The 13,260-nt window shown below is 50.8% G+C and overlaps 1 protein-coding gene across 1 annotated transcript; it reads right to left on the bottom strand.

Annotated features, from left to right (window-relative positions):
• Positions 1–416: 416 nt before the first annotated feature.
• Positions 417–12,637, bottom strand: LOC110087294 (uncharacterized). Its single transcript, XM_072979571.2, has 15 exons — positions 12,268–12,637; positions 11,147–11,298; positions 9,872–10,032; positions 9,483–9,642; positions 8,785–8,955; positions 8,064–8,155; positions 6,608–6,765; positions 6,305–6,408; positions 5,261–5,485; positions 4,642–4,727; positions 3,707–3,843; positions 3,178–3,267; positions 2,378–2,586; positions 1,615–1,821; positions 417–1,321 (listed from the first exon to the last, which is right to left on the bottom strand). Exons 2-15 carry the CDS (start codon positions 11,291–11,293, stop codon positions 1,034–1,036), a joined length of 2,235 nt encoding a protein of 744 aa, XP_072835672.2. The 5' UTR covers positions 11,294–11,298; positions 12,268–12,637; the 3' UTR covers positions 417–1,033.
• Between the last annotated feature and the right edge of the window lie 623 nt (positions 12,638–13,260).

Here is a 13,260-nt window from a genome sequence, read left to right as displayed (position 1 = left end):
GAAACTCAGAACTCTCGTATCCTTAGTAAAACACCTTTTCTTGGTGCAAAACCCAGATGTTTCAGACCAGAGGCGGAAAATAATTTTAGAGTCTCTTTTAGATATTAAAAAGTCGTTAGATATCCGATAGGATGGCCGTTGTCTAGGGGTTCTAAGGAACAATGAACTGAATAAAAAACCTTGTGATCTTCGCAGGGTCACCCGGCCGGTTTCGTTGAGAGACATGCTCTGGGCTCATATTTTCAAAAAGAGACCTGTACTAGTCTTCAAATGGACCACAAAAAAAACAAACGAGAAAGCCTTCACGGCGATCAGGTTTATTTCAGGATGAGTTTTCACACCGTTTTCCTCGGATCTGGCAGAATTCTTCATTTCCACCCTCACTCTCCACAGATCTTCGAGAAAGGAAAACCATCTTGACATACTGATTTTATTTATTTTCATGTAAAAAAAACCCCTAAAAATTACATTTACAACTGCAGACACAGACAAGACATACATATGTATTCGCGAAGGCTTTCATGGCAGGGATCTAGTTGTTGTTGTGGGTTTTTCGGGCTCTCTGGCCGTGTTCTGAAGGTTGTTGTTCCTAACGGTTTGCCATTCTCTGTGGCCGGCCATCTTCAGACGACAGGAGTAGCACTCTGTGCTCTGGTGCAGTTTGTTTGGGAGTTGAGTATTTATAGCTGTTGGATTAGTTTTTTGTCCTGTTCAGGAGATGGGTGATTATGGTGATCAGTGTTTTTTTTTGTGCTCATCGAACTCTACCAAGCCGTAAGGACCAGTGATCACTACACACAAAAGACCAGCTAATGACACCCATCAATCACTGTGACAGATAATCTCTCCTCCTTATCACAACAATACACCCACAACAAAAACACAACTTGGTGGTAGATGTCCAGATGAAAGTTCATGATCCCAGCAATTATATAGGCAGTAAATCAGATTTTTTCCCTGCATTTTCTTTAAAAAAATGAGCTTAATGAGCTTCCTGGTTGGTTTTCAGAACATTTATCAGGAGTGCCAGAAATTAGCACTGGCTTCTCTTGCGGGCGCTTCCGGAGACGCTGAAATCTGCTTGCAGGACGTTGGAAGGGGCACGGGTTTCCTGGAAGGGCTGCTGCCCGCCGGCGAAAAGGCTGAAAGAGCCGGGCTCCAGGCGCCACTCCCCGGCCCAGACGGCTCTCTGGCGGAAGGAGAGCAGGAAGGGCACCTTGGTCGCCTGGCCTTGGGGTACCAGCACGCGATGGAAGCCAACCAGCTGCCAGCGGGGCACGGGCACGGAGGCCTCTCCCCACCGGAGGTAGAGCTGCACCACCTGCAGGGGGAAAAGAGCTCTTAAGGAGGGAACAAGGAAGAAAACGAGACCCTTCCTTCCTGCAAGGCCCCACGGATCTCCCCACACCCAGAGAGGGGGAGTGGTCTCGAAAACGCCAGAAGGACATGTCCATGGGAACTTCATCTCAATCCAATCCAAGGACACCCAAACTACTCCCTGTGGTGCTCCTTGCCTACCCATCCCCCATCATTTAAATCTTGTTTATGTTTATGATACAGAAAGCATCATCCTTCCTCAGCCACCGAGGTCCAGGAGCAGGCCAGCCCTCTCACCTCCTCGCCGTCTCGGGGGCCAACGTTCTCCACCACCACCGAGAGGCTGAGGTTCCCACAAATGGGCACCACCTCGGCTCCCAGCACCAGGTCGCTGTATCGGAAAAGGGTGTAGGAGAGCCCGTAGCCAAAGGGGTACAGCGGAGGATCGTCTCCATAGTAGCGGTACGTCCGTCCAGCCATGGTGTAGTTCTCCATTGGGGGGACCTGTGGGGACGGAGACAGAGAGACGAAGTTCAGGAGAGAAGGACTGCCGGGCCTAGTGAACGAAGATGGGCATGATGGGGAAGAGAGTTTGGGCATTCGATGGAAAGGATCCAACTGTCACAAGAAGCCACACAAGACTGATGATCTGTCCTGCTGAGCCAGGGATGGGACACCTTCCTCACCATTGTGGCATCAGGGTATCACAACAAAGCCATCATTTGTTCAGGGCTCTCCACCCCCGACTCCCTTCCTCATCACCCAACAATTCAACAATGGCGGTCTTGGTTGGCAAAGTGAATGGGTTTTTTCTTCCCAAAGCCGATCATGATCCTTGGAGCCACACTGACATCCAGTGACTTGCAGGCAATGATGGCCTTTGGATCGTTCCCATTTCAGAGAAAATGAAAATAATGTCCCTTTCTGTGAGTGCATGCACAGAGAAACGTGCAGTTCATAGCATTGAGCAATGCTCTAAATTTCCAGCAGAATAAAGACTAATACATTTTAGCAGTCCTTTAATGGCCTTCCCTCCCAAACTCCCAGCGTGGGATCTTACCTGGTGCATCCCTGCCGGCCACGTGGCAGGGAGCCGGCCGGCTGGGTTGGCTCCTTCGTCTCCCACCAAGACCTTGGCAATCGCCAGGCCGGTGGCTTGAGCAGGAAAGAAACAGGCCAAGATGGCTCCCACCCCATCATGAGCTTTGGCCCAACTGACATCGAGGGGGCCTGCGTTGAACAGCAGCAGAATCACGGGCCGGCCGGCCGCTGAAATCAAAGCCACAAAGAAGATGAATTACAGTGGTGCCTTGCTTAACGATTGCCTCGCTTAATGAGGAAATCGCTTGACGATTAGGTTTTTGCGATCGCAAAACAATGTTTTAAATGGGCTTTTTTTGCTTCCCGACAATCGGTTCCCTGCTTCGGGAATGGATTTTCGCATTATCATGATCCAAAAACAGCTGACCGTCAGGTTTCAAAATGGCCACGGGTGTACAAAATGCCCCCCCACTGTTTTCTAGGATGGATTCCTCACTTTACAGGCAGCAAAAATGGCCACCCCTATGGAGGATCTTCACTGAACTGTGAGTTTTCAGCCCATTGGAACGCAGTGAAGGGTTTTCAATGTGTTTCAATGGGCTTTTTTATTTTGCTTAACAAGGATTTCGTTCTACAGTGATTTCGCTGGAACGGATTATCCTCGTTAAGCGAAGCACCACTGTACTTCCTGAAGCTGGGCTTGTGCAAGCCGTGGCCCAGATGGTCTTCAGTGTCACCGAAGGAAGAGATCAGGCGATGCTTCATCTCCACTGTAGCTCAGGTTAGCCTTCCTCGGTGGAAACAACATCCCAAACTCACCCCAGGCCACAACATCCTGCAGGAGGTCCAGCTGGTGGCCCGGCAAGTCCAGGCCCTTCCGGTCCACTGCTTCCGTCTCCACATCAATTCCTGAACAGGAAGGACCAGGAAGTGTGTTACAAAGAACCCACCCTCTTCTCTTTTTCCTCCCACGCTACATCCCACACACACCAAGTCGGCTGCTCTCCATCAGGGAAAGAACTTGCCATCTTGGGGCCCAGGGCTTTGCTCCCCAGGTGGAAGTAAATCCAATACAGGGACACTCAAGGTGGAACGAGTCTGGCCATCGCACCCTGAGGTCTACATATTCCTTCCCTTTCTTCTTTCCTCTTCCTGCATCAGCAGGAATAATGGTACGAGCAACCTGGCAGCTGAGAAATAACTACATAAGAGAAAAGGTCCTTTTTAAAAATGCAATATCTCAAACTCTACTTCCTTCTAGTTCTTCACTTCAGCACACAAGTTACCCCTTACGAAGAAGTGTGATTTTGTTCTTGTGATGTCCTTCTTTGTTAAGCGTGCCCCTTACCGGTCCCCAGGCACACAATCGCGATGTCTGCGGCTTGTACTGCGGCTTTCACTTCAGCCGGGCGGTACCAGTCACACCTGGGGAAGGTGCATCCGGCGGCAAAGGTAACATTCCCAGCGATGGTCTCCAGGCCCCTCCTGCACCGGGCAGAGATGAGAGCAGCTCTTAGTTCTTCAGAAGGAGAGTGTCAGAAATTTAATTGTCCTATTTAAAATAGCTAGATTTGGCCTTGCAGAACTTGGGAGAGAAACACACACACACACCGGCTGGTATCCTGTTGGTGTCACTTGCCATCTCCATGGCACAGCCAGACACACAACCAAGATGTGACAGCACCTCAATGATTAGCCGTGATTAGCCATAACAAGTCACACAAACATTGAATGATAGTCAACAGGATTCTGGCCATTGTACTCTGCCAAGGACCTCATCGATTAGCTGCTATTAGCTGTAGCAAGTCACACGATAATCAACAGGATTGTTGCCATTGCACTCTGCCAAGGACCTCATCGATTAGCTGCAATTAGTTGTAGCAAGTCACACAAACTTTGAATTATAATGAACAGGGTTCTGTCCGTTGTGCTTTGTCAAGGAGGAGCTACACCCTGCCTCACATTATGTATGTGCCAAGCAACCAATTCCAGAATTACAGAAGAAACAGCACTACACTCATAGAAATCAATTATATGTGGCTGACGAGTTCTGTAGAGCCATACAGGTGGGTTAGACCATGCAGGAGTGTTTAGAACTACTAAGGAAACACAAAGCTCAAGACATAATTGGCTATGAACTTAGTTTCTTTTGGTCTCTCAGGCATAATGATGATTACTACAGTGGGGGTTGACCTTCACTGAAGATAGTTTTGAATTCTAAGAGGGAGATCGGTGAGCTGGAGTGAGGAACAGGAGGCGGAATGAATTCCCTCCAGTTCTTACCTGGGTGTGAAGATGTACTGGGGTTCTGGGATCGGAGCGTAATCCCCAAAGAGAAGCACGGAATTGTTAGCAAAAGGGCCGACCACCTGCCAACGACAAAAAACAGGTCCGTGCCACAAGGATCAGGTGTAGAGATGGGGACAACTCGCCCTTTTGGCGGAGTTGTCTCGCTTTGTGAGTCGTCCAAGGTTGACGACTCACGAAGCACAAAGTTGCCCCCCACAAGGCGACAAATAATGATTCGTGGGGAAGGGGTTATTAAATAAAACACGATGGGTTCAAATAGCCCTGTGTGAAATGACATCCTGACCCTCCCACTGTCAAGAGGGCTTAATCTTAGGAGCAGTAGAAGCTGGTGGCTCCGGTTCCAGAAGGGAGGTGAAGCCACTCCAGGTTTTATTTCAAACATCCAAGAAGTTATCCAAGATGCGGTTTGGAAGATTACCTATTTCAAGGGCGAGGGTTCGGCATCTTAGATAACACCTATAGAGTTTGGACTAAAAGCCAGAAGAGATGGAACTCCCCATCCCCTGACACTGGATCTACAAAGTCTCCAATGACTGGGGGTCTCCAGTCCAATTGATGACCCCACCACCACCTCCAGCTGACGAACACTCACCGCAAGAGTCTTGCTCCGTACGTCTTCGGCCCGAAGAGGCAGAGTCCCGTTCTGGTTTTTAAGCAGGACAAAGGACTGAATGGCCGCCTGGAGTGCCAGCTGGCGGTGGGCATCTGTCTGCACATCCTCAGGTCCCAGGGCATTGTAGGGGTTCATGGCTGGGGGGTCAAACTCCCCCAGTCGCATGCGGGTGCGGAAAAGCGGCCGGACACGGGCTTTGACTGTCTGTGGGGGGGGGGGAGGGAGAAGAACACCAAGGCAGCTGACGATGCAAGAACATAACCCAGGAATTGGGCTGGAAAGAGTCCAAAATGCTATTTTGTTTGTTTTGGGTGTACCTTCTGTTTGCTACACTGCCAGGACAAAGGAAAATCAGCAGGGCATCATTAGAAGCAAAGCAGGAATTGTCATTATAAACATCGACAGTTCCATCATTGAAAGAAGAAGCCAAATGACTCAAAATCCACATAGGAAGGCACACAAACTCAGCCGCAGTAGAACAGCTTAAGTTCTGAAAGGTTAGAGGGGGTGGAAATACAAAGCACTGGCGAAAATGCAATACTGGTGGATGCCCTTTACTCTGTATTGCACTTTTAAAAAAAGCTGAGGGGAGCTGCTATAGCCTAGTGGCCTGACTGGGAAATCCTCAGCAATGAGACTGTATAGGACACTCTTGGGCTTCGTGGTATGATGAACCTGCTGTTCTTCTTTGGTGCCGGCTCCGTGTTCTCCTTATAAGGTATGGATACTTTCGACTCCCCTTTCCCCACTTTTTCACAATGGCCTTTCCTTTATACTACCGGCTTGTACCCTACAAACACTGGATTTAATACCAGAGATATGAGGGGGTACTGCTCTGCCCCATGAGAACTCCTCTGGCCCGGGGTCACCTCAGGAATGCCAAAAATAGCTCACATTTGGTCTGTGTGTGCACATTTTCCCCCCAAGGACAGCACGCATCACTGATCTAAATAATGATACATCCAAGTGCTTGTCTTTTCCCTTTCGCTTTGCCTGTTCTTTCTCCCTGATGGTATGACTTACCTCCAAGGAGATGTTGCCTTTGGCCACAGCTTCGCCTATGTGCGTGAAAACATTCTGCTTCATCCCATACGAAAGTTCCAGATCGCATCCGGCGTTCACGGAAACTGTGTTGGGAAGACGAAGAGAACAGGACGAGGGCTCAATTTAACATTCGTTCGTTCACCCATTTATTTCACTTCTGTTCCACCAATTCTGGACTGCGGGGTCAGAATGGAGAAGCCAGCTAAAAAAGGGGATGCCGGAAGTGAATCGAGGATACGGCTGGCCTCCTGCCAGCACTCCCTAACCCGTGGCACCGCTCACCGATCGCTGTCTCCAGGAAACTGTGGGTGAACTGGTGGCCCACCATGATCAGCTCTACGGCTCCCTCGTCGCTCACCACGTAACCCTGGAAACCCCATTCGCCGCGCAGAATGTCCGTGAGCAGCCTCTTGTTAGCACACGCGGGGACTCCGTTAATCCTAGCAGAAGAGCATGTAAGGGTGATGAGAAGCAGTCCGTTCAGTCTTCTGAAATTCCGGTTTTCTAGGTCTCAAAGCGTTCAGCCGTGTCTCCCCAGTCCCTCCTAAAGGGGGCGCTCTGGGACCAAAGGGCCATTTGTCTGGGGCTTCCCAGGTAACAGAGCCTGTGGACCCAATCTGCCCAACGCCACTCCGTCCGGGTGATTTTGGCCGACTCGTCTCCCGGGAGACACTGCTGGGATTCAAGCTGTGCACGCCGGCGCTTCAACCCACCGAGCCATAACAGCTCTGAAGGCGCAAGTGAAAGACAGGGGTTGCTACCACAATTAACTGCACCATTAAACCCACACTAAATAGATTGCCACATTAACACTAAGTGAATGCAGTTTACAAATCACTTAAAAACAATAACTAAAAGAGGTACTGAAAAATAACAGCCCACTTTTAGAGCTTAAAATACAGTTGTGCCACGCTTAATGATTGCCCCGCATTACAACGAATCCGCTTTATGATGATGTTTTTGCGATCGCAACTGCGATTGCAAAATGATGTTTTAAATGGGGGGATTTCGCTTAGCAATGATCGGTTCCCTGTTTCGGGAACCAATTTTCGCTTTACAACGATCAAAAACAGCTGATCGTTGGGGTTTCAAAATGGCAACCAGGTGCTTAAAATGGCTCCCCGCTGTGCTTAGGGATGGATTCCTCACTATATAGGCACCGAAAATGTCCACCGTATGGAGGATCTTCGCTGGATGGTGAGTTTTCAGCCCATTGGAATGCAATGAATGGTTTTCAATGCGTTTTGATGGGCTTTTTTATTTCGCTTTACGATGTTTTCGCTTAACAGCGATTTTCCTGGAACGGATTATTGTCATTAAGTGAAGCATCACTGTACAGTAAGACCCCCCCCCATATCCACAGGATCAGTCTCCGCCGACTCACTTATCCACAGTCTGAAAATATTAAAAAATGTGAAAAGAAAAATCACAGAAATATACAGTATACTGTATATTTCTAAAGATGAAGTTACCACAATGAGCCACCACAGCATCCATGGGGAGAGGGCTTGGAACCAATCTCCCCCTTGATACAGGGATCCTACTGTATTTAAAAAAGCGTGAGATGCTTTCAATACGATTTTACGGCTTTCGCCCAGCCCTGAGAACGGCCAACAGGGGACGGTTAGAAACCTTTTAACAAATAAATCTGAACATGCATGCAATTGTACAAATTTCCAGCCCATAAACGCCGTTCTACCCACCTTCTGTTGGGAAGGGGCAGCAGAGGTGGACGTACCTGTTGTAGCTGCACATGAAGCTGAAGGTCCCGGCCAGAACGCAGGCCTCAAACTGAGGCAGGAAGGTCATGCGCCAGTCACGCTCGCTCACCTGGCACAGAGCAGAGAGATTCTCACCCTCTCCTGGCATCCCACTTAACCCTGCCTCCCTGGGCTTTGCTGTTAAAATGCCAGGTCTCAGGACGTGGAGCAGATGGCCAAGCAGGGCAACCCCCCAAAACGGATTCCAGATTCCCGTTTGTTGGCTTGCTTCTACATTTAAATTCTGCATTTCAGCCAAGGACGTGAGGTAGGAGGCGTTGGGCTGAGATGCAATTCAGAGGCATAGCCCTTGGATACCACTTTAACTGTTTGCATCTACGTCGTACAGAATTGTTTGATTTGTCGTTCAGTTGCTTTTAGAATCCCCTACTAAAAATGATGAACGCACTTCCCCGAACAGGGCTCAAGAAATCTTACATTCCTCCCCAAACGACAAATGCCACAATTCCTGAGATCAGAGGTTCCCCACCTTGAATCCCCAGGTGTTCTTGGACTACAATGCCCAGAAGCCTTCTCCCGGGATTTCCGGGTGTTGTAGTCCAAGAACACCTGGGGAACCCAGGTTGGGAATCACTACCGCAGCGTGAAGCCAGGGAACGTGGCGTGAAACCAAACTGCTCTAGCTCTCCAGTGTAAACCTGCTCGTGCTCTACCCACTCTACTCTACTCCCCACTGACCTTGGCATCAAAGGACAACCGGGAGGTTGGGATATTTTCGGGGCCACCGTGGACATCGAAATGCTTGCAGCCAGCGCTGGCCTTGACGTAACGAGGGTGGTCGCCCTGCAGGCCCTTCACGAAAGCCACCCCCAGCTCTGCGGTCAGGAATGGGTCCTCCCCATAAGTCTCCTACGGGACAGAGGGGCAGACATCTGGTTAACTTCATTTTTAGAAACACATATATTTGTAGGCTTTTTCTTTTCATTAAAAAAATATGTATTTTCAGACCGTGGATAAGTGAATCAGCGGATACTGATCTCGTGGATAAAGGGGTCCTACTGTACCTTTGGTCGGGGGAATCTCCCCACAGGGGTCCGTAAAACCTGGGGAGCATTTCGGTGCAGGGAAAAAAAACCTAAGAGCCCTTCTAAGTTTGATTAGCTGAAACAAAGCCAGATTCATGTCGTGAGTACGGAAAGAACAAAAAAAAACTAAAATAATTTTAAAATATAAAATAAAATAAAGAAGAAGAAAGGAGGGGAAGGAAAAAAAGAAAAAAATGTGAGGAATCCTCCCAATACTCTCTAAGTTTGAAATGCAAAATGTAATTATTTCACAATCCATATTTGTCCCTTTTATGACCACTTTACGTGGCACTGCCCCAGCCCTACAAGACTGTCTACAGCTCCCCCCCCTTTTTTTGGAGCCCTTCGCACCTGGTTCCTGCCCCACAGCGGGTGGCGCATGATGTTCAACACGGGGCTGAAGCAGCTGAGGCCGGTGTGGTCCTCGTAGTTGCCGACCGAGACAAAGTGGTTGTGTTTGGCCCGGACCTCCGTGGCCGTGGCGTTGGCCACCCTGTAGATGAGCGGAGGGCTGGCCGGAGAGAGAAGGAGTGGTCAAGAGAAGAGGAAATGCTCTTTTAGCTCTATTTAGGACGGCGAGGGGTCGAACCCACAGCCAAGTCATCATCCCTTCAGAACGCATCCCACCACGCACGCCGGCGCCCATCTGAGAGACCTCCGAGCGAAGCAGGAAGGGGACGGGATGGCCCTTTTGATGCGTCCCGGGTTGTCTACGCCCCGTCTTTTGGGGGCAGCCGTACCTGAAAGAGGCCGCCAAGCCCAGGGCTTGGGGGAAAGCGGTGGCCCAGCCCGGCGCCTCCGCGTCCCCACGCAGGCACTCCGTGTTCCAGTTGTAGGGCCCGATGCCCAGGCGCTTAATGGGCGGCGCCGGGCCGTTGGCTTTGGCGCCCCCTCTCGCCATCTGCGGGTGGAGGAAAACGAGAGGTTCGGTCCACTCCCAGACACCCCCCCCAGCTCCGCAAAGGGTTCCCCGATCCCTTGCACCCAATGCTCTAATTGCGAACCGCTCCCTCGTTCTCCTTCCCGTCCTTGAACATCCGGGTTCCACGTCCGGAACCGTGGAGATCCGGGGTTTTTGGACGAGGACGACTCCCGGAATTTCCCAGGCGGCTAAGCTCCGAGGTCCACCCTCATCGTTTTTTTTCCCATGGTTAAGGATGTCTTAAGACCACTCATGCCTTTCTCACCCTACAATCTATATATCCTGTGGCCCAGAGGTCAAGAACGTGACCCAACCTCGTGCTCCTGCTCGGTGCGGCCCCTGTTCCTCCGTTTTACATTTTTAAACATCAGAACAGGTCTCCCGTCTTTCTCTTACACCAAAAGACCTCCAAGCTCAAGTTATAGGCTATAAGACCTCTAACCCTCGTGTGATATAAGCAGCTCTACTGGCGGCCGATCCATTTCCAGGCACAATTCAAAAGGATGGTTCTAACCTATAAAGCCGCTAAATGGCTTGGATCCGAGCGATCTCAAGGACTCCCATGATGAGCCTGCTCAGGTGTTATAAGATCATCAGGGGAGGCCTTCCTCTTGATCCAGCCACCTTCCCAGGTGTGTTTGGTGGGGACGCAGGAGAGGGGCCTTCCCTTGTGTTTGCTCCATTAGACGCTGGAACTCCTTCCCACTGGAAGCCAGCCTGGTCCTGTCTTTGCTGTCCATCTGCAAGCAGGCCAAGTCCTTTCGCTTGAGATGGGCTTCCCCTCAGTGGCTGTCTGTTTGGGAGGGGTTTTTAGATGGGTGGCTGCATCTGACTGCTTGGAATGGATCTTAAGTGCTCTGTTTCCCGTATTCTAGCGTGGCCTTTGTTTGATCCTTTATAGTAATTTGTACACGTGCTTTTAAAAAAAAACTTTAAATATTGTCTTTTAATGACATAAGCTGCCTCGAGTCCGTTTTAAAGGGTGGATTAAAAATACGACAAACAAAAAATTAATTCTCCTTTGTCTTTTCCCAGAGCAACTCCTCTACCTCATTTGTGACACGATCCTGACCGAGGGGCCCCCGTCTGATACCTGCAGCACCATCTCGTCCAGCGTCAGCCGGTTCACCAGGTCGTCCAGCCGTTCTTCCCAGGGCAAGGTGGGGTCCCTGAAGGGGACGTCCTGGCCCCCGCTCAGCGGGGCCAACAGGAGTACGGCGCTGAGATACGGCACAGCCATGACTTCTAGAGAAGCAAAGGAAAAAAGCGTCGCCTAGCAGACCTTCCAGAGACTCAAAGCCCACCTCCTTTCCTCCCACCGTAAAATGACTTTTTCTTCTTCGGAGTGGCATTTTGATGGAAGACAGGACCCTCTGCTCTGGATCTTCCAAACATTCGAACCCCCACCAAAATACGAAGCAGGGGGTGAAAGAAGACAGGGGGAGAAAAATGCAAGGACACAACCTCTGACCCCACTCCATGCACTCCATCTTTGTGTTTATAGGGTCCCGACGGTTATTGTTATGTGTCCTCCAAGCCCCAACGGAGGTAAGAGCGCTTTCAAGGCACGTGAGATATTTGAGGAGGGGTTTGACCAGCAATGCAGCCCCAGTGAATTTCCATGGCTGAGCGGGGATTCAAACTTGAATCTTCTGGGTCCATCACTCTATCCACTACACCAGGGGTCCCCTCCAGATGTTCTTGGACTTCAACTCCCAGAAATCCTGACCAGCAGAGCTAGTGGTGATGAAGGCTTCTGGGAGTTGTAGTCCAAGAACATCTGGAGGTCCAAGGTTGGGGACCACCGCACTACACCACTCTAGATCTCTCAAAACTCTCTTTTTTCCTTGCTCGGCTCATTTTAGTCCCCACATCTGGGACTAAATTCATATTATTATTGATCTCACTTCTGTTTATTGCAAAGCCTAAGTTTTCCCCCTGAGATAAGGATTTCGGGGGAGGTCTCTTTGATCTCCTTCCGAACTGCGTCAACCCCAGACAACTACCCACGCTTACCTGCGAGTAAGACCGGCCCAGATGATGGGGACGGAGTGCAGGGGGGACCTTTGCCCGCTGCTGTCAGGTTTGCTCCCCCCCTCCGTCCGTGGTTGCCGCATCCCAAAGAACTTGGAAAAGTTCCTTTTTTTCTTTTTTTGGAACGCCCCTCCTCCCCAAAAAAAGGTAAGATTCGTAACCCGCCCACTTTTACTTTACCTCCACCTTCCCGGGGGTCCCGATCCGAAGCAGCGGGCGCCTTTGCACCGATCCTGCGCCTCTTGCGCGTAACCTCTGTGTGTGTGTGTGTGTGTCGACACTTGCCTTCTTCCCGCAAGCTCACGCAGGTTGCAACATCAGCCCCGCGAGGCGCAACCCACGCAACCCTCCCGCTCCCGGGCCCGATCCTGCCCTGCCTGCTCGCCCTCCTCCTCCTCCGCAGGGGTTTTGCAAGCCTTCCGCTCCCCTCGTTGCGCGCTTTCCACCCCGCGGGATCGGGCTCCTCCTCTTTCCCGGCTTCCCAAGGCACCCGCGCGGCCAGGGAGGAGGAGGAGGAGGAGGATCGGGGAACCTCCCGGCCTTGGGCGGACCTTCGGGAGGAGACGCGGCGCTTCTTCTTTCCTTGCGCAAAAACCGCCTCCTTCGGCGGCTTTTCCAGCTGCTGTCCCCGGACTGGCCGCCAGAGGGCGAGAACAGCTGCCTTTAGGATCGCGACTTGCGCTCATGGGGGGGAAAACCCGGAGAAAATTTTCCAGCGCGCGCGGGGGGGGGGATGTAATATAATAATTCCTATTGGCTTATCATCATCATCAAGTTAATTCTCACGTATGACGACGTTTTCCGGAGTTTTCTAGGTAGAGAATGCACAAAAATGGTTTTCCATTCCCGTATTTTTTTTGGGGGGGGGTTGCCCTGGGACTGTTCAAGGATACCCCGGCGGAGGCGGAGGGGGGGAATCGAACATCCAAACCTTTGACACTGCAGACAGAGATCTAAACCACTGAGCCATCCAGCAGTTTTATAGAGCTGGCCCACGGCCACCCAGGCTGGCTCTTCTCCCAGGAGGCCCCGCAGGGGAATCGAACTCCCCACCTCTGGCTCTCCAGCCCGAGATCTAAACCACCGAGCGATCTAGCCAGCAAGCATGATATAGAACTACCAAATAATGTTGCTAGTGTTTAAAAACAGGGATCCAAAAATGGGAAAATGACA

Source organism: Pogona vitticeps, chromosome 9 (genome assembly GCF_051106095.1).
Source record: "Pogona vitticeps strain Pit_001003342236 chromosome 9, PviZW2.1, whole genome shotgun sequence".
NCBI lineage: Eukaryota > Metazoa > Chordata > Lepidosauria > Squamata > Agamidae > Pogona > Pogona vitticeps.
The sequence above is the reverse complement of the archived record's forward strand: the minus strand, read 5'-3'. Positions and strand labels throughout refer to the sequence as shown.

Excerpts from the sequence above, each read along its gene's own strand:
- LOC110087294 (XM_072979571.2), bottom strand. The coding sequence starts at position 11,293 with ATGGCTGTGCCGTATCTCAGCGCCGTACTCCTGTTGGCCCCGCTGAGC. Across the intron at positions 6,409-6,607 it reads TTTCCTGGAGACAGCGATCG|TTTCCGTGAACGCCGGATGC; the intron begins GTGAGCGGTGCC and ends TTCCCAACACAG. Across the intron at positions 4,728-5,260 it reads TACGGAGCAAGACTCTTGCG|GTGGTCGGCCCTTTTGCTAA; the intron begins GTGAGTGTTCGT and ends TGTCGTTGGCAG.